This window comes from Mobula hypostoma, chromosome 2 (assembly GCF_963921235.1).
Source record: "Mobula hypostoma chromosome 2, sMobHyp1.1, whole genome shotgun sequence".
In the NCBI taxonomy this organism is placed as follows: Eukaryota; Metazoa; Chordata; class Chondrichthyes; order Myliobatiformes; family Myliobatidae; genus Mobula; species Mobula hypostoma.
This window is the reverse complement of record NC_086098.1, coordinates 119,655,631-119,681,997: the sequence shown is the minus strand read 5'-3', so window position 1 is coordinate 119,681,997 and position 26,367 is coordinate 119,655,631. Positions and strand designations below refer to the sequence as shown.

The following is a 26,367-nucleotide window of genomic DNA, read 5'->3' as shown; positions in this document are numbered from 1 at the left end:
ACAATTAGTGGGAAGCTAGAGGATTGGGAAGCTTTTAAAATACAAGAGAAAACAACTAAAAAAGCAATAAGGAGAAAAAAGAATAAATCTGAAGGTAAGCTTGCCGAAAATATTAAAGAGGATGCCAAAAGAATTTTTTCAGATAGATAAAGAGTAAAAGATAAGCAAGAATGGATATCAGACTGATGGAAAGTGACACTGGAAAGGCAGTAATGGTGGGACAAAGAAATAGCGGCCAAAAAAAAAGCATTTTATGTTATTCTTTACTGTGGAAGATACCAACAGTATGCCAGAATTCAAGAGTGTCAGGAGGCAGAAGTAAGAGTTGTCACTATTGCTAAGGTGAAGGTGCTTGGCAAGCTGAAAGGTTTGAAGGTAGATAGTCTTCTCCTCCTTTATTCTTCATTCTTCATCTATTAGGCACAGTTAGTGCAGTGAGAAAGACTCTAGGGACTGTGTTGTGTTCTTTGTGTGAGATATGAGAATTCTGGCGGACCTACAGCCTCCCATATAAACATATCTGCACCAGGTGCGCTGAGCTGCAGCTCCTTGCAAAATGTTTTAAGGAAATGGAGCTGCAGCTTGATCACCTTCGGCTCATATGGGAGACTGAGGAACTGATACATAAGAGGTAGTCACCCCTAGGTTGCAGGAGGCAAGTAACTAAATGACTGTCAGGATAAGAAAGGGAAATGTGCAGCCAGTACAGAACACCCATATGGCCGTTCCTCTCAATAATGTATAGCTTTTTAGATACAGTTGAGAGCAATGACCTACTGGGGGGTTGGGGGGGGGGAAGCCACAGCGACTAGGTTTCTGGCACAGAGTCTGGTGCTGCGGCCCAGAACAAAAGAGAGGTGAAGGGGAGTGCAATAGTGATAGAAGATTTAATAGTTAGAGGAATAGAGATGAGAGTCTGCAGATGGTATGTTGCCTCCCAGGTGCCAGGGTCAGGGACGCTTTGGATCCGGCCCACAGCTTTCTAAAGAGGCAGGGTAAGCAGCCAGAAGTCTTGGTACATATTGACACCAATGATGTAGGTAGGAAAGGTGAAGAAATGCTGAAGAGAAAATTTAGGGAGTTAAGTAAAAAAAAAAGGAAAGGTACGTCGCATACGGAGTTTCTCTGGTTAGCGGATGATTTCCCTCCACGCCTCTCTGACATAGTGCGGAACCATGTACGAGGCAAGCTACAGCAGTGGTTTGCCATTGCCTTCTGCTGGGTGAGTTTCCAAAGAGATCACCAGCTCGTAATCCAGCACGGATGGAAAGCGTACAGGGGAGCCGGCTGGATTCAAACTCGGGACCTTCTGTCCCGAAGTCCAGTGCTGATGCCACTACGCCACCAGCTGGGTCCTACAGAAAGCTGAAAAGCAGGATCTCCAGTGTAGTAATCTCCATGCCACATGCCAGGGAGGGCAAGAATAGGATGATTTGGCAGATGAATGCGTGGCTGAGGAACTGGTGCAGGGGGCAGGGTTCAGACTTTTGGGTCATTGGGACCTCTTCTGGGGAAGGCACAACTTGTATAAAAGGAATGGATTACACCTGAACCTGAGGGGGACCAATATCATTACAGGCAGGTATGCTAGAAATGTTTGGGAGGGTTTAAACTAATTTGGCAGGGGGATGGGAACTGGAGTGATAGGGCTGAGGATGGGGCAGTTGGTTTACAAACAAAGGCAGTGTGAGACTCCTAGCAAGGACAGGTTGATGATAGGGCAAAATTGCAATCAACGACCTGAGTTGCAAGGTAAAGGGACAGAGGGGGTGGTGAGCCTCTGTTGGTAAAATTGAAATCAAATCCTTAGAATGAGCTGGCATAAAATTGGAAGGTATAGAATCATTGTGGGTGGAGCTAAAAAATTGGAAGGGTAAAAGACCCTGATGAGAGTTATATACAGACCTCAGAATAGTAGTAAAGATGTAGGCTACAAATTACAATGGGAGGTACGAGGGGTGATTGATAAGTTTGTGCCCGAAGGTAGAAGAAGTCAATTTTAGAAAGGCTAGCACATTTATTTTTCAACATAGTCCCCTCCTACATTTACACACTTAGTCCAGAGGTCGTGGAGCATATGGATCTTGGACCTCCAGAAAGCGTCCACAGCGTGGGTGATTGATAAGTTTGTGGCCTAAGGTAGAAGGAGATGAGTTATACAGCTTTCGTTACATACACATGCGGGTCAATTCTTTGAGTGATTATGCAGAAAGTTTGAAGTTAATAACTCATTTCCTTCTACCTTAGGCCACGAACTTATCAATCACCCCTGATGAGTTATTAACTGATGAGCTCTTAACTTCAAACCTTCTGCATAATCACTCACAGTTGAACTGCATGTGCATATGTGCATGTAATGAGAGCTGTATAACTTACCTCCTTCTACCCTAGGCCACAAACTTATCAATCACCCCTTGTGGAATGCGCATATCAAAAGGGCAGTTTTACCATAGTCATAAGGGATTTGAATATGTAGGTAGATTATGAAAATCAGGTTGGTGCTGGATCCCGAGAGGAGGAACTTGTAGAATGTTTACAAAATGACTTTTTAGAGCAGCTCATGGTTGAGCTCACTAGGTGATCAGCTATTCTGCAATGAAACAAAATTGATTCGAAAGCTTAAGGTAAAGAAACCATTAGGAGAGAGGAGCTAACAAAAATTGATTGGAAGGGGACACTAGCAGGGATGACAGCAGAGCAGTAATGGCTGTAGCAACCTCTCCTTATTATTCAGGTCTTCTAGTACTGGTAACATTCTCATAAATCTCCTCTGTATTCTTCCAGTTTAACCACATCTTTTTTATAATAGGCTGACTGAAACTGAACACAATACTCGAAATGCAACTTCACCAGTGAGTTATTGTTTCTGTTCCTTTCCACGCCATCTGGCGCATCGGGCAGCAACCTTGCCGTTTCTTTAGCATTTTTGTCTGCTTTTTATGAGGCCGAGTTGCTAGCTCAATGCTGCTGTGGAATAAGCTGTCAGAGGATGTAGTAGAGGCAGATACATTAACAACCTTAAAAGATAAAAAGGTACAAAGTCAAATAGAACAGGCCCATTTCCATGCCTTGTAACTAGGGAGAGCGTAGGACCAGTCCAGGATGGAGGAAATTTATGCTTGGAGTCAGAGGATATGGATGAGGTACAGAAAGTGTACTTCGCGTCATTAACAAGAGAAAATCTGCAGGTGCTGGAAATCAGAGCAACACACACAATATGCTGGAGGAACTCAGCAGGCCAGGCAGAATCTATAGTAAAGAGTACAGTTGACGTATCAGGCCGGAACCCTTCGGCAGGACCAAGGAGAAGGAGGATGATGAGAGCAGTGAAGGGCATGCTAATGTGTGAGGGCACATTAAGATCAATAAGGGGGTGGATCTGGATCTGTTAATGTGGAAAGGTCCTCAGGCCTGATGAGATATACCCCAGGTTATTGAAAGAGGCAAGAGAGGAGATTGCTTGGGCCTTGTTGAATATCTTTGTCTCCTCACTAGCAACAGGCAAGGTCCTGAAGGACTGGAGTTTCCTTTGTTCAAGAAGGGAAATAGTGCTAATCCAGGAAATTACAGGTTTGAAAGGTACACATCAGTGGTAGGGAAGATATTGGAAAGGATTCTTGGGGATAGGATTTAAGTATATTTAGAAAGACATAACCTGATTAAGGAGTTAGAATGGCTTTGTGTGGGGTAGATCATGTTTTACAAACTTGATTGAATTTTTGAGGAGGTGACAAAGGTGATTGATGTGGATAGGGCAGTGGATGTTGTCTACATGTACATTAGTAAGGCACTAAATAGAGAAGTTTAAATTTGATATGTACCCCAAATCACTATGAAATTATCCCTAATCATTGCTATAGTAAATTCCCATAAACTAATGCTATCCTCTCCTGTGCTGATCTGAATTTTGTGTTCTACATTAGAGTGCCTCTTTGAGGAAGGTAACTTAATGATTCTAACCTCTTCACAGGTTAATAATATACAGATATCTAAACTGATAAAAATAAATTTAACTATGATTGTACTCTAAAATCTTCAAAATGTCAAAATATATTGCAGCATTAACATACCACATTTGGAATTGCCAAATGCACTTCAGACTTCAGAAAGGGAGGAAAATCATCAATGTTATTTGTGAAGCCATATTCTCTTCTGTTTGATGCACTGAATCAAATAAAACACATACACATAAATTAAACAATGAAAAGGAATAAAGGAATGTGACAAGCAACAATATTTTTATTAATGTGATGTTTTCTCAAAATCATTTTCCAAAAATTACACTTCCACTAAGAAAATGCATACAGTTGGATTTTCAATAATACCATTGCTACTTTTGAGGAAGCAGATCATAAATAACAAAACAGCAATGAAATAAGATTTTAAAGAAAAACTTTAACCAATGTCTTTGAGTGACAAGAAACTAGAGGAACTCAGTCAAATAAAATCAGTGGGGAAGAGGGATTGTTGACATTCTGGGTTGAAACACTGCATCAGGATTGAGAGTGGAGAGGGAAGACAGTGAGTACAAAGAGAGAGCAAATGATGCATTTTTGGGAAAACTATAAAAATACGAACTTGTCTTGGACTTGAGCTTTGTATTTGAGTATTTCAATATCTGCTTTTATAAACATAAGATTATTGCCCTTTTGTTAATTATTATTGATTTTACCTTTCTCGTAGTGCAGTATAAACTGATATGTAATTTCTTATCTTACATTTTTGTCAGCTATTTGTAGTTAACCACTTTCAAACCTAACATAAAATTTTGATTGTTATTAGGCATATTCTAGCCAATAAGTTTCATCTTTATACACTTAAAATGAATTTTAGAATATTCATAGAATCATACAATTCAGAAGGAAACAAGTTAGTCCTTGTATTGCAAAAGCATTGTATGTTGCTTTTTGTTTGAATTAACCATTGTGTTTTGTCTTTCCTATATTCAAGAAAATTGTTCAACCTTAAGTACTGTATCTCAGATCACCATTACTTGGGGAACAAAATTACAATGTTATTTCAGGAACAAGTTTGTAGCCAAAAATATTTCCTGTCATCACCTCTCTAGATTTTTTGCCCTGACCCTCAATGCAGACATCATGAAGTCCCTAGAGAGGCTGGTACTGGCTCCCCTCTGACCCCTGGTCAGATCAGCCTCGATCCCCTGCAGTCTGCCTACCATGAGCACACTGGAGTCAATGATGTTGTCATCTACCTGCTGAACAGAGCCTACTTCCATTTGGATAAGCAGTGCAGCACATTGAGGATCATGCCATACAGCCTTCATCGCTAAGAGAAAATCTCTGTTCAATGCAGATTGGCACTTCCATTGTATCCTGGATAATGGACTATCTGCCTGGTAGATCACAGTTTGTGTGGCTTCAGAACTATGTGTCAGACATGGCTATAAGTAGCACTGGAGCCCCACAGAGGATGGTATTGTCTCTCTTCCTGTATACCCTGTAGACCTCGGACTTTAGATAGAACACTGTGTTACATCATCTGCAGAAATTCTCTGAAGACTCAGCAATAATTGGGTGTATAAAGGGAGGATGGGAGGACCCTGGTGGAGGGACTTTCTCCAATGGTGCAAGCTGAATTATCTGCAGCTCAACATCAAAGGAGATGGTGGTGGACTTTAGGAAGACTAAGCCGGCATTGCTCCCTGTTACTATTGATGGTGAGGACGTGGTTGTGTTGAGGACCTTCAAGTACCTGGTGGTGCACTAGATGACAGATTTGAGTGGAGTACCAACACAGAGGCTGTGTTCAAGAAGGGCCGGAATCGCCTCTACCTCCTGATGAGACTGAGGTCCTCTGGAGTATGCAGGCCTCTCCTTCACATGTTCTACCAGTCATTGTCACCAGTACAATCTTCTATGCAGTGGTGCGCTGAGGCAATGGCATCAACACAAATGATACAAAAAAGGCTCAATAAACTGCTTAGAACAATGGCTCTGTTATAGGTGACAAACTGGACACACTGGAGGCTGTGGTAGAACAAAGGATAGAAACGTAGAAAACCTACAGCACAATACAGGCCCTTCGGCCCACAAAGCTGTGCGGAACATGTACTTACCTTAGAAATTACTTAGGCTTACCCACAGCCCTCTATTTTTCTAAGCTCCATGTACCTGTCCAGGGCCCTCTTAAAAGACTCTATCATATCCATGTCCACCACCATCGCTGGCAGCCCATTCCATGCACACACCACTCTGCATAAAAAATTTACCCCTGATAGCTCCTTTGTACCTACTTCCAAGCCCCTTAAAACTCTGCCCTCCATGCTAGCCATCTCAGCCTTGGGAAAAAGCCTCTGACTATCCACAAAATCAATGCCTCCCATCATCTTATACACCTCTATCAGGTCACCTCTCTTCCTCTGTCGCTCCAAGGGAAAAAGGCCAAGTTCACTCAACCTATTCTCGTAAGGCATGCTCCCCAATCCAGGCAACATCCTTGTAAATCTCCTCAGCACCCTTTCTATGCTTTCCATATCCTTCCTGTAGTGAGGCGACCAGAACTGAGCACAGTACTCCAAGTGGGGTCTGACCAGGGTCCTATATAGCTGCAACATTACCTCTCGGCTCCTACACTCAATCCCACGATTGATGAAGGCCAATGCACTGTATGCTTTCTTAACCACAGAATCAACCTGCGCAGCAGCTTTGTGTGTCCTATGGACTTTGACCCCAAGATCTCTCTGATCCTCCACACTGCCAGGAGTCTTACCATTAATACTATTTTCTGCCATCATATTTGATCTACCAAAATGAACCACCTCATACTTAGCTGGGTTGAACTCCAGCTGCCACTTCTCAGCCCAATTCTGCATCCTATCGATGTACCGCTGTAACCTCTGAGAGCCCTCCACACTCTCCACAACACCCACAACCTTTGTGTCATCTACCCGATCCGTCCACTTCCTCATCCAGGTCACTTATAAAAATCACTAAGAGTAGGGGTCTCAGAACAGATCTCTGAGGCACACTACTTGTCACCAACCTCCATGCAGAATATGACCCATCTACAACCACTCTTCGCCTTCTATGTGCAAGCCAGTTCTGGATCCACAAAGCAATGTCCCCTCAGATCCCATGCCTCCTTACTTTCTCAATAAGCCTTGCATGGTGTACCTTGTCAAATGCCTTGCTGAAATCCATGTACACTACATCTACTGCTTTACCTTCATCAATGTGTTTAGTCACGTCCTCAAAAAATTCAATCAGGTTCGTAAGGCATGACCTGCCTTTGACAAAGCCATGCTGACTATTCCTAATCATATTACGCCTCTCCAAATGTTCATAAATCCTGCCTCTCAGGATCTTCTCCATCAACTTACCCATCACTGAAGTAAGGATGCTATGGAAAATCCTGGCAATTCTGGAGAATGTTTCTCACCCTCTGCATGCCACCTTGGCTGAACAGAGAAGCACTTTTAGTAATAGACTAAGGCAACTGTGCTGCTCCAAAGAGCACTATATGAGGTAATTTTTACCCTTGGCCATTAGGCTATTGTGCTCATTAGGCTCTATAATGAGTCAACCTATAGCCGTGGAAATGATGAACCCCCCTCCTGTTAGACTGTTTGAGGTAACTTATTTTTTATTCTTTCTTACTTCTCTTCTGATATATTTACATTTGTATATCTGTGCACTTGCAATGTTATGGTGATGCTATAATTTCTTTGAGATCAATAAAGTATCTATCTATCTATCTATTTATCCATGAAACAATTATAACTTTATGGCCTGTGGTTAGTGACCTTCTCACCAGGTGGAACAAACTCTCCCTACCAGACTTCTGATGCTCTTAAATATCTAGTTTAGTCACTTCTTAACCTTAGAAACATAAACAAAGAAAAATGAAGCAGACCCCTTAACCCTTTCAGCCTGCTCTACCATTCAATAGAATCTTGAATAATCCTCTATCTTAACTCCTACTCTTTCTCTACACTTTCTATCTGTATAAGTTGATCTATATCCTTCTTAAATATATTCACCAACTTCGTCTCCTTTTGTGAGATATTTCCACAAGTTCATCCCCTACCTTTGATGAAACAAATTTCTTCTCAAGTCCATACTAAATGTCTCACCCTATATGCCAAGATTATTTCCTTTAAACTGGATGCCGCAGCTAGGGAAAACAACCTCCAGTTCTATAAATACCTCCAATTTCTTCCAGCATCTACGGATCAACAGTCACTAGTCAGCGAACCTTGATGCCTTCCCAATCATTGTGGGGGACTTCGACCAGGCCAGTTTGAGGAAGTCTCTGACACACCACCACTATATCATTTCTTCCAGTATTTCATTTCTGAAATTAGAGGAGCCAACGCACTTGTTCACTGTTACACCACCGTCAAGAACGCTTACCTTGTCATCCAGTGCCCACACTTGGCCAGTTTGATCAGCTGGCTGTACTTCTTATCACAGCATATAGGCAGAAGCTGAGGACAACTGCACCAATGGTGAGGATCGTGAAAATATTATCAAGGAAAGCAGAGGAGCGTTTACAGAACTGCCTTGGATCTGCAGACTGTACTATATTCAGGGATTCATTTTCAGATCTAAATGAATATGCCATAATCGTTACTGACTTCATTAACACCGTGTAGATAAGCATGTGCCTTCAAGAACATAATGAACATACCAAAACTAAAAGCCCTGCATGAACCAGAAGATCAACATTCTGCTGAAGGCTCGATCTGTGGTATTCAGGACCAGCCATTCAGAACCCTACAAGATGTCCAAGTACAACCTACAGAATGCAATCATGAGAGGGGAAAAGGCAATTCTATGTCAAGTTAGAGACACAATCAGATGCACAACAACTGTAGCAGGGTTTGCATGTTATTAGTTCCTCTAAGACAAAACGTAACAGCATAAGTGATGCTTTGTTCCTCAATAAAATCAATGTATTTTATGCATTGAATGAAAAAAAAACACCTGTGCAAATCCCTTTAGCATCTTGTGACCCTGTGATCTCTATTTTAGAGGCTAATGTCAGAGTTCCTTCAAGAGGGTGAACCCTCGCAAGGCATCTGCCACAACAGTGTACCTGACAGGGTACCGAAAACCAGTGCTGACTAACTGGCTGGAGAATTCGAGGATATCTTCAACTTCTTAATGCTGCAGCAGGATTTTTACACCTGCTTCAAAAGGGTAACGATCACACTGATGTCCAAGAAATGCAATATGATTTGCCTCAACGATTGTCTCCTGGTTGCCCTCACATCTACTGTGATGAAGTGATTTGAAGGGTCAGCCACGGCTAGAATTAAATCCTGCCTGACCAAGAATGTGCATCAGTGCAATTTACCTACCATCACAAAGGTATAGTTCAGATGCAATCTCACTGGCTCTCCATTTGGCTTTGGAGCACCAGGACTACAGCAATACATTCGTAAGACTGCTATTCATCATTTAAACTCATGTTCAACAATATCATCCTATCACTTCTAATTGACAACCTTAAAACCTGGACCTTTGAACCAGCTCTTTAACGGAATCCTTGACTACCTCAACAAGAGACCACAGTCAATGCATATAAGTAATAACATTGTCTCTTCACTGATAATCAAACAGGCACATCTCAAGGATGGGTGCTTAGCCTACTGCTCTGTTCTGCATACACTCAGGACCCTACTGTTTGGCTTGGCACACCTCAAACACCATCTATAAATTCACCCATGGCACCACCGTTGGCAGAACCTTAGAGGTCAATGAAGAAGCATATAGGAGAGAGATAGATCAGCTGGTTGAATGGTGTCACCACAACAACCTTGCCCTCAACATCAGTAAGACCAAGGAATTGATTGTGCACTTTAGGAAGGGGAAGTTGGGAGAATACACTCCAGTCTTCATTGATGGTTCAGTGGTTGAAACTGTAAGCAGCTTCAAGTTACTTTGTATCAACCTCTCAGAGGATTTATCCTGAGCCCAACACATTTTTACAATCATGAAAAGGCACAAAAGTGACTATACTTCATTAGGAGTTTGAAGAGATTTGGTATGTCACCAAAGACTCGAGCAAATTTCAACACATGTCTGATGAAAAGATTATTCTGAGTAGTTGCATCACTGCCTGGTATGGAGGCTCCAAGATGCAGGATGGAAAGAGACTGAAGAGGGTTGTAGATTCTGACAGCTCCATCACAGGCACATCCCTCACCACCATTGAGGATTATCTTCAAGAGGCGATGTTTCAATAAGATGGCGTCCTTCATTAAGGACTCTCACCAGGAAGGACATAACTTCTGATTATTAATACAATGGGGGAGGAGGAACAGGAGCCTGATGACCTACACTCAACTTTTTATGATCAGCTTCTTCCTCACCACTATCAGATTTATGAATAGACCAGGAACTCATGAACACTCTCTCACTATTTATCTTTTGTACCATCAATCTATTCATCCATCTATCTATCCACTACTCAGGCACCCATTCTTTAGTGCGGATACAATGGCCTGTTTTACTGCATGTCATATGAATCTTTCACTCTGTTACTTTACTTTTCAACATGATTTCAATCCTGCAGTGATCTCTCCAGACAATATCTTTTTCACAAGTATCTTGATCCTGCAACAATGCCACATCTGCTTCATTTGCAGATGCGCATCAAAATAAACCATCATTCAGCCTGTACTGGCAGAAATCCACATGGTCAGAACTAGAAATCTATGACTGGAAAAATAACCTTAATATTCTATTTATGTCATGGAAAATATATTAAACATTAATATTTCCTATTTGCATTACTGTCTTGATTTCATGTATTTTTCTATTCATTATAATGTAGTTTTATCACAGCACTTAGCTCCGCATTAAATACTTCTGGATCTTCTCAGCACACTATAGGCTTTGGCTAAAATATTGGCTTAATTTCTCCCAACAAAGTCTTGTTTGCATTTAACAAGATAAGCAGGGGGTGTAAAATGTTGAAATCGGTACATTATTGTCACATAAACCAAGGTACACTGAACAATTTTGTTTTGCATGCTATTCATACAATCCATTTCATTACAATAGTACATTCAAGTAGGGAAAACAATAAGATAATCTAGGATAAAGTGTTACATTTACAGAGTAAATGTAGAGCAAGCAGACAATAATTTGCAAGGCCAAAACAAGGGAAAGTGTTAAGTCAAGTCCATCTTATTGTAACGGGAACTATTTAATACTCCTGCATAATTCATGTATCCAACAGCCTATTAAACACCACTATTGTATCTGCTTCCAGCACTACACTGAGCAGTCTGTTGCAGGCACCTATCTACCACTCTTTGTGTCAAAATAGCTAATGCACAACATCTCCTTGATCTTTTACCTTCTCATCTTTAAGGCATATCCTCTGGTATTTGAAATTTCTCTCCTGGGTAAAAGATTCTGTCTACGCTATCTGTGCCTCTCATACTATCATAAACATCTATCAGCTCTCTTTTCAGCCTTCAGTGCTCCAGAGAAAACATCCCAAAGTTTGTCCAACCTCACCTAGTTCACCTCATATCAGTGCAGCATACTGGACAGTCTAGGTGAAGGGCCTTGGTGTAAAATGTTGACTGTCCATTTCTCTTAAAAGATGCTGCCTAACCTGCTGAGTTCCTCCAACTTTTTTGTGTACTGCTCCAGATTCCAGAATCTGCTTGTCTCCTGTCAGTATCCAGGTAAACCTCTTCTGTGCCCCTTCCAAAGCTTGCAAATCCTTTCTGTAATGTGGAAACCAGAACCTCGCACCATACTCCAAGTACAGCCCAATCAACTTCAGCTGATTTTATACAGTCTTATTCTTAATACAGTGTAGTTTTACTCTATTGTGAACTGCCTTTGTCATTCAACAGCATGTAGTACAACTGCACTGGTTGCAATATGTTCCCACACTGAAAATGTGACAACAATTTAAAACCATTACCTTGGCTTATGTTATACCACGAGGGTTAGAAATACACTATCTGTTTGCAATTGTGTCACTCATGGTAACTTCCCCAAAAGGCAGATTGCAAATTCATTGTTTTCACATCCAAAAAATTATTACTTAGCATTATGTGTGGAAGATTGTTCTAAAATTTTAAAAATGCTCAAATCAGCTTTGATCAAGAATGTCTGACCACCTTGCAACACAGGGAATAGACGTAATTTTCTTCTGATTAAACATGATGTTTTACAGTTTACACAAAGAACAGAATACCTTCAGTTTCTGTTCCGGATTTTCAACCTTTGTTCAGGTTACTTATTAATATTTGTAAAGAGAAGTGCAGCAAAAGCAATACTTACAAGAGGATTCTTCTTTTCAGAGTGTCCAATGTCAGAGATGTAGATTTCACTAAAGCATCGACTAGATGATGGGTAAAATATGCATAGAACTCCTTCACATCCTGGATCACATAAAACAAGGTCAATAAAAACACAGTCCTAAAAGATGAAAATCCATCTCTTGATTAATAGTATTATATATGACTAAATATATGTTTATCAATTTTGATCAATGCTGTGGTGCTCCAGGAGCGTGGTCAACAGCTCACCCCAGCATTCATAGTGACCAACACTACTTATTGCTCTGGTTTTAAAATGCGCTGTCACCTTTGACCAGTTCTGAGCTGCGCTCACCTAGGGCTGACATACCCAGATTCAGCACGTCCCTTCATTGTTGACACAGGCGCCAGCAACAGGGGCTAGGTACAGTGCCATCACAGGAGGAGGACCAAGGAGAACATGTTGTGGCATATTTCAGCCATACCTTGAGCTTCCCTGAACGGAACTATGGTGTCACCTGCCAGGAGTACTTGGCCGTGGTCCAGACCCTCCATTGCTTCTGCCCCTACCATTTCAGCCGACAGTTCCTGCTTTGTGGACCTGGCTGTTGAGTTTCTGCGGTCCTGGGGGCAGCTGGTACAGTGGCTGGAGGCTCTCCAGGACTACGATTTTGAGGTACAGCACCACCGCAATGCTGACACCCTCGCTCACTGTCCCTGTGAGGCCACTGAGTGTCCCTTACTGTTGTCTCCTTGAGGAACGGAGCCAGGGGCAAGCGACAGAGGCAATGCCTCAGATTGGAGCCCACGGCAAGGCAGACTTCCCTACCATTGAACACCAGCAGCTGTGCAGAGAGCAGGAGAGTGATCCCGTGCTGGCCTGGGTGAGGCGATGGCTGAGCATGGGGCAGCGGCTGAAATGGGCTGGGGTCTCCTTTCTGGATTCAGAGACTAAAGCCCTATACTCTCAGTGAATCATGCTGGAGGTGCGTGATGTAACTTTGAGGCGCAGGTGTTCAGTGAGGTTTGCAGGCAGCTTGGAATCACCAAAACATTCACCTCCTTCACCTGCAAAGTGACGTGCTGGTGTAAAGTTTTAAATTCACCCTGGCTATGCAGCTTGCCATCCTCGTCAGCCAGCACCAGGGTGATTGGGATCAACACATACCCCTAGTATTGTGGGCATACCCAACAGCAGTTCAGGAGATTACCAGGTGTATGTCAGCTGTGCTCATGTTCAGGCAGGAGTTGCGCACACTGGTGGATCTGGTGTTTGGGCCTCCTTCCGGGCCAGAGGTTCCTGGGGAGGCTGCGTTGGAGTACCTGCAGCACCTCAGGGGGTGTCTGCAAGCTGTTCACAATGCGGCGCGGCAGAACCAAAGCACAACTAGCAGTCGCTATAAATAGGGTTATGTTGTCCGCAGTCAGGGAGAGGACTTTACTGTGGGGGACCGAGTATGGGTCTACTGCCCCACCTGGAAGAAGGGACTATTCACCAAGCTTGGAAGCCACTGGAAGTGGTCAGGTAAGGTGCTCAACCGCATCTCTGATTTGGTATACCAGGTGCGGCCACCAGAGCAGCAGAAGGTGGTTGTGCTGCACCAGGATCGGCTGGCACTGTATTAGCCCTCGGTCACCACCGACCCAGCGAGGCTGAGGGAAGGAAGTGACACTCTGGGTGCCCTGCCTCTTGCCTCACCAAACAGTGCTTTCCCTGAGGGGGCTACAGACACGGCCCAGGCAGCGGCGGCGCCATCACTGGGATTTTTGGACTTTGTTATGGGCCTGGGGTTGCTGGGGGCAGCTGAACCCTCAGGTGGGGGTAGTGCGGTGCTCCAGGAGCATGTTTGACAGCTCGTCCCAGCAGTCCTACTGGCCGGCACTACATATTATTCTTGTTTAAAATGCATTGGTGGTATGCGTGTTCAGTGGAACTATGGTGAGGTGTTCAAGTTCACTTATTGTTACATTTTAGCTCGAGTTATACAGTTGTTCACTGATATGTTGGTGTGCCACCCTGAATATAACTGAAGTGTGTAATAATCACCTGCCTTGTCTGTATGTGACTGAGTTAGTTCTCACTGAGCTATTGCGCACTGTCTGTTATTGTGTTTGTCGCAATAAAAATGGCAGTTGAGATAAATGCGTCTTTCTCATCTGTCATCATGGACCAAATGCTTGCCAAGATACAATAAATAAAGAAAATTGTAGAAATACACAAAAGGTCAAACTGGATCTGTGAGAGAAACATTCTGACAAAGGGGCCTCGACTTGAAATGTTAACTTAGTTTTTCTTCCCACAAATGTGGCCAACCCTGTTGGTATTATTACTTTTTTTGCTTTTATTTTGAGTTATTGCAGTTCGTTTTATTTTCACTGATTATTACAATCTTAGAATGACATTGTTCAACATATTCCATTAATTTCAATTCTGTGTTCTATCTAACTGCAGAAAAGGATGTAGGAAGTAATGAATGATGAAACAAGGGTGTTTAATGACAGCCATCTTTCTTATTAAAACACAGAAGATGACAATTTGTCCTACACCAATTGTCACAGAGTAAATGCATCAATCCTATTCCCTCTTCCTTACTTTATTGATAATTGTAATTGTGATGCAGCAGTACTGAACACTGTGCCAGCAGATTACAATCAAAAAAAGACTATTGAAAGATTTGGTGAACGCAGCAGGCCAGGCAGCATCTCTAGGAAGAGGTACAGTCGACGTTTCAGGCCGAGACCCTTCGTCAGGACGAAGGGTCTCGGCCTGAAACGTCGACTGTACCTCTTCCTAGAGATGCTGCCTGGCCTGCTGCATTCACCAGCAACTTTGATGTGTGTTGCTTGAATTTCCAGCATCTGCGGAATTCCTGTTGTTTTTGTTCTATTGAAAGATTTTCTAGTATTATTCAGATGTGATACACAACTGTTAGCTTTAATTCAAGCTTCTCTCTCTTAAGTAAGTAAATGAGAGCATAAAACATTTAAATAGGAACAACCAAACAGCCACTCAAGACTGCTCCAATACTCAGTCAGAACCTGGCTAACCATAAAGGACACAAACTTTCCTAACTAATCCGGATGTCCTTGATTCAAGATTCAAGATTGTTTATTGTCATTCTTCAGTACATAAGTATAAAGGACAGAATAGCAATCATATCGCTGTCCTTTATACTTATGTACTGAAGAATGACAATAAACAATCTTGAATGTTGAATCAAGGACTCGAGCAAATTTCAACACGTCTGATGAAGAGATCATTCCGAGTAGTTGCACCTTTGCCTGGTATGGAGGCTCCAATATGCAGGATTGAAAGAGACTGAAGAGGATTGTAGACTCTGACAGCTCCATCACGGACACAGCCCTCACCACCATCAAGGATTATCTTCAAAAGGCGATGCCTCAATAAGGTGGCATCCTTTCTTAAGGACATCCACCAATAGCGATATGCTTTGCTCAGTAATACCATCGAGGAAAAGGTACAGGAGCCTGATGACCTGCACTCAACTTTTTAATGATCAGCTTCTTCCCTCCGCCATCAGATTTATGAATGGTCCATGAACTCATGAACACTCTCTATTTATCTTTTGTATCACCAATCTATTCATTCATCTATCTATCTTCTACTCAGGCACCATTCTTTAGCGTGGTTATAATAGCCTGTTTTACTGTTTGTTAAGCAACACACACAAAAAATGCTGGTGAATGCAGCAGGCTGGGCAGCATCTACAGGAAGAGGTACAGTCGACGTTTTGGGTCGGGACCCTTCGTCAGGACTAACTGAAAGAAGAGACAGCAAGAGATTTGAAAGTGGAAGGGGGAGGGGAGCCCAGAGGGTGGAGAGCAGGCAAGGAGTTATGGTGAGAAGATCCACCCCTCCCCTCCTGTCTCATAACTCCTAAAGTTCAAAGTTCAAAGTAAAATTTATTATCAGAGTACATACATGTCACCACATACAACCAAGATTTTTTTCTGCGAGCATACTTAGCAAATCGATAGAACTGTGACTGTAAACAGGAAATGTAAAGTGTAAACATCAGGAACTGTAAACTGTAAACAAACTGTGCAAATTCACATATGAATAAATAGAAATAAATAACGAGTATGAAATAACAAAATAAAAGAGTCCTTAAATTAGTGTAATTTTCGAGAGGCTGAAGGTGAGGAGTAGTAACGGTTCTTGAACCTATATGCATTATCAGCTTGATTTTATATCTTTCTATTAATCTATAATGCAGTTTTATCATAGCACTTAGCTCCACATTAAATATTTCTGGATCTTCTCAGCACACCGTAGGCTTTGGCCAAAATGTTGTCTTACTTCCTCCCAACAAAGTCTTGTTTGCAAGACAAGGGAGGGGTGTAAAATGTTGAAATTGGTAAATTATTGTCATATATATCAAGGTATAATGAACAATTTGTTTTGCATGCTGCTCGTATAATCCACTTCATTACAACAGTACCTTCAATTAGGGAAAACAATAAGAGAATGTAGAATAAAATGTTACATTTACAGAGAAAGTGCAGTGCAAGCAAAAGTTGCAAGGCCAAAACAAAGGAAATTGTGAAGTCGTCCAATCATAATGGGGACCACTCAATAGTCTTGTAACAGCAGGACAGAAGCTGTCCTTGATCCTGGTTGTATGTGCTTCCAGATTTTGTATCTTTTACTGACGGGAGGGGGAGGAAAGAGAAGTGGGTGGGGTTTTTGATTATGTTTGCTGCTTTACCAAAGCAATGAGATGTATGAGCAGTGTCCAGGAGAGGAGGCTGGATTCCATGATATGCTGATATGTGTCCACAAGGGCAATATTCCAAAGTGTCTATTTATACAATATTCTGCTTTAGTATTCTTCTGATCAAACTGAATAATCATACATTTCTCCACAGTATGAATTTTACCCATTCATTTAGCTTATTTATATTCCTTTTGCAAACACTTTTTGTCCTCTTCACATCTTGCTACAAATTAATTGACAAATGTTTCTTATTATCATTTGATAGGAATCAAAAGAGCAAAGATGGAATTGAGAAGGTGGGGATTCAGGAGGAAGTTAAGGTAGATTATATGCCTGGTACATCAGATTTGGTTAAAAGTGTCCAGCAATGGTTTAGCCTTGTCTTTTGAATTGGCAAACACTGAGGATGGATAAGTCTAGGCTATCTCCTCTTCTGAATTGTTTAATTGTCCATCACCATTTATGACAGAATGTGACTGCCTTGCAGGAAATTAATCTACTGGTTGTGGGATTCTGCACATCAAACATAGAAGTGTGCAACACAAGAACAGTCCCTCTAGGCCACAACTTCTATGCTGAACTATGCCAACTGTGCTGATCAACTGCCTGGAGAGATCACCGAAACCTTTAACCTCTTGTTTCAGCACTTTGAGGTACACGCCTGCTTCAATTACACCAGTGCCTGAGAAGAACATAGTAACCTCTGTTAATAACTATCATCTAGTTATCTATTACCCACAGTTATGAAGTGTTTTGAGAGGTTGATGATGAAACATATCATCTCCTGCCTGAGAAGTGACTTGGATCGGCTACAATTTGCCTGCTGGACGACAGGTCCACAGCAGATGCCATCTCATTGACTCTTCACTCAACCTTGAACATCTGGCAAGCAACAATGCAAATATCAGGATGCTCTTTATCGACTACAGCTTGGCATTCAATACTATCATCCCCTCAAAACAAATCAATAAGCTTCAAGACTTTGGCTTCAATACATCCTTGCAATTGGATCCTCAGTTTCCTCACCTGCAGATCCCAGTCAGTTCAGATTGGCAAAAAACATCTTCTCCACATGCTGTATACTTAGTTCCCTGCACTGCTCGCTTTACACTGATGGAGAGCATCAGCAATTTTAAATTCCTCAGTGTTATCATTTCAGGGGACCTGTCCTGGGCCCAGCAAATATGTGCAATTACTAAAAAAGCACAACAGCACCTCTACTTCCTTAGAAATTTGTGAAGATCTGGCATGTCTGTTAAGGATCTGGCCTGAACACTGGGTCGAAGGGCCTCTGCTGGTAGCTCTGGATCACGACAGCCTTTAACTTCTGTTTTCTTTCACCTGGCCGTGTGGGTTCTGGCCCAGCCCTTTTCCTTTTTGGGACTTCCTCCAATTACCTGCTTGTCTCCTCATTTGCACCCACCTGTGTCTAATTTTCACTCATTACCCTGTCCATTTAAACCCTGCCTTGTCTAGCATTCTCTGCCAGTTTATCCCAGTTCTGATCTGTGTTGTTCCAGCCTATCATTATGGCCTCTACCAAATGATTTTGCCTGTTCTTGGATCTAATTTTTGCCTGTGTGCTCTGGATTGTCTGCCCTTGCCTGACTGCCTTTTCTGGTAAGACTTCTGCCTGCCATTTTGGATTTGTGTCTGCCTTCTGTTTTTGAAAGACATCTGCCTTTGTGCTCCCTAATAATCCTGGTGGAGTAGTATTCATTGGTCTGTACTTGAGTCCTGCTGGAACCTGACAATGTCATTCAGAATTTTAACAAAATTCCATAGATGTGTGGTGGAGAGTATATTATCTGGCTGCATAACAGCCTGGTATGGAAACATTAATGTCCTTGAATGGAAAATCCTACAAAATGTAGTGGAAACAGCCCAGCCAACCACAGATAAAACTCTCCCCACCATTAAGCATATCTACATGGAGTGTTGTTGCAGGAAAGCAGCATCTATCATTGGGAACTCCACTAATTTAGGTCATGCTTTCTTCTCCCTGCTGCCATTAGGAAGATGATACAGGAGTCTCAGGACTTACATCACCAGGTTTAGGAATAGTTATTACCCCTCAACCATCAGGTTCTTAAACCAGGAAAGATAACTTCATTCAACTTCACTTGCCCCATCACTAAACACAACCTATGGGCTTACTCTGAAGGACTCTTCTCATGCACTCAATATTTAAAGCTTATTATTATTTATTATTTTTATTTCTTTTGTATTTGCAGTTTGTCTTTTGCACACTGGTTGTCTGCCCTGTTAGGTGTAATCTTCATTTATGCTGTTATTGAATTATTGAGCATGCCCACAAGAAAACAAATCTCAGGGTTGTACATGGTGACATATATGTATTCTGATAATAAATTTACTTTAAAATTTGAAATTAAATATCTACTTCCTGCACATGATCCATATCCCTCCATTTCTTCTATATTTGTGTCTAACAGTCTCTTTCTTAAATGCCACTATTGTAACTGCTTCCAGCACTACTCTTAGTCTGTTCCAGGCACCTAACTACCAATCTGTGCTTTTAATTTAAAGTTATTCCACAACATTCTATTTAACTTTCATCTTCTCATCTCAAATGCACATCCTTTCAGAAATTTGTTGGAGAGAAAGAAGCTGTTCCTAGACCTTTGAGTATGTCATCAAGCTCCTGTGCCTCCTCCCTGATAATAATGAGAAGAGAGCGTATGGTGAGAATCCTTAATGATAGATGCCACCATCTTGATGTCCTCAATGATGGGGAATCTACTGCCCGTGATGAAGCAGGGCTAAGTTTATGACCCTCTACTGCTTTTTCCAATCCTGTTCATTGGTTCCTCCAACAAAATGTTGATTCAACCTATGAGAATGCTCTCCCACTGTACAACTTTAGAAATTTGCAAGTCTTTGCTGACATACCAAATCTTTTGAACCCCTAATTAAGTATAGCCACTGGCTTGCCTTCATTATTGCATCAATATGTTGGGCCCAGAATACAGTAGATCTTCAGATATTGACACTCAGGAATTTGAAGCTGTTCACATTTTCTTCAGCTGAACCCCTCAGTGAGACTGCTGTGTTTTCCTGACTGCCTCTTGAAATCCACAATCAATCCTTTAGCCTTACTGACAATGAGTGAAAGTGTTGTTGTGGCCCAACTCAACCAGCCAATCTATCTTGCTTTTGTACACCACCTTATCACCATCTGAGATACTGCCAGCAACAGTTGTTCTGTCAGTGAATTTATAGATAACATTTGAGCTGCCTCACCATACAGTCATGAGTATAAAGAGGTTAGACCACTGAGATAAAAACACATCCTTAAGGGCCTCTGTTAATCATCAGTAAGCCAGAGATATTAATTCTGATCCACACTGACCATGGTCAAGGATCCAGTTACAGAGGGAGATACATGATGGTGTTGAATGCTGAGCTGGAGTCAATAATGATCAGCAGCCTGATATAGGTGCTAATGTTGCTCAGGTATTCCAAGGCTGAGTGGATAGCCAATGAGATTGCATCTGCTGCAGATTTACTGTGGTAGTTGGTCCAAGTCCTTGCTTGGACAGTAGTTAATTCTAGCCAAAATCTACCTTTCAAAGCACTTAATCTCAGTAGACGTGAATGTTACTGGGTGATGGTCGATGAAGCAGCTCTAGTTCTTGTGCATACAACAGGTTTTCAGTGCCCTATCAGGTGTACCATCAAGGCCTGACACCTGGGTTCACCCTTTCGAAAGATGTTCTGATGTCAGCCTTTGAGACAGATGTAACAGGGTATTCAGATGCTGCAGAGATTCATACTAGTTTTATTCTCCCTTTCAAAGCATGCATAAAAGGTAAACACAAGGAAATCTGCAGATGCTGGAATTTCAGGCAACACACACAAAAGTTGCTGGTGAACACAGCAGGCCAGGCAGCAGCTGACGAAGGGTCTCAGCCCAAAACGTCGACTGTACCTCTTCCTAGAGATGCTGCCTGGCCTGCTGAGTTCACCAGCAACTTTTATGTGTGATGCATAAAAGGTGTTCAGTTAATTGGAAAGTGAAGCATTACAGTCACTTACAATGTTAGGTTTCTTGTTGTAGGAAGTAATGTCCACAAACCCTGCCTTAGCTGGCACGCATCCACTTCTGCCTCTAACTTCATTTGGAATTGCTTTTTTGCTTTTGAGATAACCCCGCCTCCCCCATTCATTGTACATGGACTTCTTGCAGAATTCTGGATCACTGGTCTTGGAACTCCACACATCTAGCCCTCAGCAGATTGCAAATCTTCGGGTTCATCCACAGCTTTTGGTTGTGTGTGTGTGGTATATTCTTGAAGGCACACATTCATTGATACAGGTCTTAAGCTGTAACAACTATGACACATGAATTCAGACCCGAAGATGAGTGCCTGAATATGGTCCAGTCCACCAATACAAAGCAGTCCTGTAAGTGCTCCTTCTCCCTTGATCATAATTTCATGGTTGTCTCCACTAGTCTGTGGTCCTCAGTCTCTGCCTGTATATGGGAGTAGAATTACAGCCAGGTGATTGGATTTACCAACCTGTGGGCATGGATTGGATGGCACAGTAAGTGCTCTTGATGGTGGTATAACAGCATTTAAGTGTTGGCTCCTCTGGTTGGTGGTAGTTGGTTAGAGACTTCAAGCTGGCCTGGTTGAAGTCCTCACAATGATCAGAAGGCACCAGAGAGCACTGTCTCATGACAGTTAATCACAGTGCTCAGTGACTCGAGGGCCAGCCTGACATTGGCCAGGGATGGAATATACACTGCAACCAGGATGACAGCAGAAAACTCACATGGCAGATAGAATGGATGACACTTGACCACCAGATGTTCCAAATCAGGGTAGCAGGACTGAGACGAAACCACCATGTCTGTACACCACGATCAATTCATCATGAAACAAAGCCTCCACCTCTGCCTTTACCTGATAATGCTGTCTGGTCCATGTGGTGGAAAATGAAGATTTCAGGCTGAAGAATTGTCGGGTTTGGTGGGGATGAGCCATGCCTCTCTGAAGCAAAGAACACAGCATGATATCCCTCTGGTACTGTAATCCTGTTCTAATGTCTTCAATTTTATTTTCCAGAGATTGCATATTAGCCAGAAGAATAGTAGGGAATGGAGACCTCAGGAGCTGAGTTTCATTTTTACCTTCAACCTAGTCCAATGGCTGCACTTTCTTAAATGGAAACTAAACTCCCTACCTGGGTGGTCTGCAGTTCAGAGTCTGTCGGTTTTGAAGGTCAATAGATTTTTCAAAAATGTTTTAAAACATATTGCTTGCAGAAGTACCAATGGCTGTAACATTAGATATTATATAAGACTATAAGAGATGGGAGCAGAATTGGGTCATCTAAACCATCGAATCTGCTCCGGCATTCAATCATGGCTGATCCTTTTTGTCTATCTCCTCAACTCCAGTTCCTGACCTTCTCCCCGTAACCTTTGATGCCATGTCCAATCAAGAACCTATCAATCTGTCTTAAATACACCTAACAACCTGGCCTCCACAGCTGCATGTGACAACAAATTCCACAAATTCACCACCCTCTGGCTGAAGAAATTTCTCTGCATCTGTTTTGAAATGGCGACCCTCTATCCTGAGGCTGTGCCCTCCTGTCCTAGACTCTCCCACCATGGGGAAACATCCTTTTCACATCTACTGTCAAGGCCTTTCAACATTCAAAAGGTTTCATTGAGATTCCACCTCTTCCCCACCCCCCCATCCTTCTGAATTCCAACGAGTACAGACCCAGAGCCATCAAACGTTCCTCATATGATAATCCTTTCATTCCTGGAATCCTCCTTGTGAACCTCCTCTGGACCTTCTCCAATGCCAGCACATCTTTTCTAAGATGAGGGGCCCAAAACTGTTCACGATACTCAAGGTGAGGCCTCACCAGTGCCTTGTATAGCCTCAGCATCACATCCTAGCTCTTGTATTCTAGACCGACTCAACCTGCAAGTTAACCTTCAGGGTGTTCTGCACAAGGACTCCCAAGTCCCTTTGCATCTTGGATTCCTGGATTTTCTCCCCGTTTTAGAAAATAGTCCCAACATTTATTTCTACGAGCAAAGTACATGACCTTGTATTTTCCTACATTGCTTTTCATTTGCCACTTTCTTGCCCATTCTCCTAATCTATCTAAATCCTTCTGCATCCTACCTGTTTCCTCAACACTACCTGCCCCTCCACCAATCTTTGTATCACCTGCAAACTTGGCAACAAAGCCATCTATTCCATCATCTAAATCATTTATATACACCATAAAAAGAAGTGGAACCAACACTGACCACTGCAGAACACCACTAGTCAGTGGCAGCCAACCAGAAAAGGATCCTTTTATTCCCACTCATTGCCTCCTACCATTAGCCAATGCTCTAACCATGTTAGTAAATTTCTTGCAATACCATGGGTTCTTAACTTGGTAAGCAGCCTCTTGTGTGGCACCTTGTCAAAGGCCTTCTGAAAGTCCAAATAAACAACATTTACTACTTCCCCTTTATCTATACTACCTGTAATCTCCTCAAAGAATCCCAATAGGTTCGTCAGGCAGATCCTATGTCACATCTTTCTACTGATTTGATACCATTTTTTACCAGTAGAGCCACACCACCCCCTCTGCCTACCTTCCTATCCCTCTGTTATAACGTGTAAACTTGGACATTCAGCTCCCAACTACAACCATCCTTCAGCCATGTTTCAGTGATGGCCACAACATCAAACCTGGCAATCTGTAATATTGCAACAAGATCATCCACCTTATTTCTTATTATGTGCATTTAGATACAACACCTTGAGTACCATTATTTGTTTTCCTTTCTGACTCTGCATCCCTAATGATTTGATACTCTGCCTGTTGGCTACAACTAAGTTCCATCACCTGCCTGCCCTTCTTGACAATCTGACTGCATGTTATCTTTACTTTTTTTTTACCATCTGTCCTTTCCTGAGTCCCTTCACTCCATTCCCACAACCCACCAAGTTAGTTTAAACCCTTCCCAATAGCTCTAATGAACTTGCCCGCAGGAATATTGGTCCCCCTTGGGTTCAGGTGCAATCAGTCACTTTTGAACAGGTCATACCTCCCCCAAAAGATATCCCAATTATCCAGGAACTTGAAGCCCTGCCCCCTGCACTAGCTGCTTGGCCACGCATTTATCTGCCAAATAATCCTGTTTCTACCCTCACTGGTGCTTGGCCCAGGCAGCAATCCAGAAATTACTTCCTGGGAGGTCCTGCTTCTCAGCTTTCTACCTAGCTCTCTCAATTCTCTCTTCAGTACCTCATTGCTTTTCCTTCCTATGTCATTGGTACCAATATGTACCAAGACATTTGGCTGCTGCCCACCCCCCACCCCCCAAATGTTGTGGACATGATCTGAGACATCCCTGACTCTGGCATCTGGGAGGCAACATACCATCTGCATGTCCCATTAATGTCCACAGAATCTCCTGTCTGTTCCCCTCACTATCAAGCCCCTATCACTACCACTCCCTTCTCCCTCTTTCCCTTCTGTACTGTGGACTTGTGCTCAGTGCCTGCAGCCTGGTCACTGTGGCATTCTCCCGGGAGGTCATCCCCCATATAAGTATCCAAAGCAGTCTACTTGTTTTTGAGGGGAATGTCCACAGGGATGCTCTGCTCTAATTGCCTATTTCCGCTTGTCTTAAGTCACCCAGCTACTTGCCTCCTGCAACTTCAGGGTGATGACTTCCCTGTAACTTTGATCAATTATATCATCGCTCTTCCGTGCAAGCTGAAGGTCATCCAGTTGCTGCTCCAGATCCCTAACACGGTCTTCAAGGAGCTGCAGATAGATACACTTCACGCAGATGTAGTTTCCCAGAAGACTCCGGGTCTCCCAGTTCTCTAACATCCAGCATGAAGAGCACACCACAGCCACTTAAATGGTACAGTATGAGAGGGGGCAAAATCAAAAAGGAAACTTTAACAGACGCTTTACACAGAGCCGATGCCTCTTCTGAGCTGAAGCCTCCTTAGAGCCAAAGCCTGTTACTTCTACTCATGCAACTAGCCTACTCCTGTACAATGGCTGCTCTGCTTATCCCTTCTGTACTTTAGTTTGTTGAGCTCTGACACTGCTGATAGGCCATGTAAAATGAACAAATTCTCTCGAAGCTCCCTTTTTAAATGACCACCTCCGATCTGCGAGAAATCCCTCTTGATAAAGCTCTGTTGCTGCTTATAGGCCACGTACAATGTAGTTGCCCTAAACAGGAAGTTTTAGTATGTAGTAGCCCTAAAAAGGAAGTTTTAATGACTCCCTTGGAGCTGCACATGAAAAGTCTTCACTCTCCACGCTATCTTTATCAGATTGGAGGGCATCTAATGTGATCCAGTATTATAGAGTAGAGGGAGTGAGAAAATGGGGAAACTATGTATCTACCTTCTATATATAGAATAGGGGACAGAAGTAGATCTTCAATCATGGTCATATTGAATGGTGGAAGAGGGCTGTAGGCAAAATAACATGTCTGCTCCAATTTTTTATGGTTCTCTGCTTCTATGAATCTATATGGCTCATAAAAACAATCATTTATTTCCTTTCCCTTCTTTCCATAGCTTTGCAATTATTTTCACTTATCCAGCTCTGTTCAAACATTACAAATTGAACACCATTTCTCTAACACCTCATTCAAGTCACTGACAATAGCAAACATTCACAATCTAAAAAGGAGTTTTTCTGTTTATTTTTTATTTTGGTTCTCTTATAAATCATCTTCCCATGTGCTTTGACCCATTGCCAATACTAAGTTTCTTTTTGTGTATAACCTTCATAACTTTAAAGATCGTCATCAGATCTCCTCATAACATTTTCTATTTCAAGTAGTGCAAACCTTGTTCCATTCTATCCATACAAATTATATTCCTCATACTTGGAATAACTTTATCTGCACCCCTTCAAATATAATATCTTCCCTAAAGTCTAAGTCATACAGCAAAGAAATGCACCCTTCAGCCCATTTGTAGTAAGTGCAAGGTTGTGATAGTGGGAGATTTTAATTTTCCACGCATTGACTGGGAAGCCCATTCTGTAAAAGGGCTAGATGGTTAGGAGTTTGTCAAATGTGTGCAAGATAGTTTTTTACAGCAATACATAGAGGTACCAACTAGAGAAAGGGCAGTGTTGGATCTCCTGTTAGGGAATGAGATAGGGCAGGTGACGGAGGTTTGTGTTGGAGAGCACTTCGGGTCCAGTGATCACAATGCTATTAGTTTCAATATAATTATGGAGAAGGATAGGACTGGACCAGGGTTGAGATTTTTGATTGAGAAAGGCTAACTTTGAGGAGATGCGAAAGGACTTAGAAGGAGTGGATTGGGGTAATTTGTTTTATGGGAAGGA

The 26,367-nt window shown here is 42.3% G+C and overlaps 1 protein-coding gene across 1 annotated transcript in view; it reads right to left on the bottom strand.

Moving 5' to 3' along the window:
• Window positions 1–26,367, bottom strand: part of LOC134357440 (dynein axonemal heavy chain 8-like) — a 1,088,497-nt gene that overhangs the window by 792,317 nt on the left and 269,813 nt on the right. The window contains exons 24-25 of the mRNA XM_063069028.1: window positions 12,276–12,376; window positions 4,071–4,152 (exon numbers count right to left, since the gene is read on the bottom strand). Of these exons, the coding sequence (XP_062925098.1) occupies window positions 4,071–4,152; window positions 12,276–12,376 (183 nt within the window). The remainder of the gene's footprint in view (window positions 1–4,070; window positions 4,153–12,275; window positions 12,377–26,367) is intronic.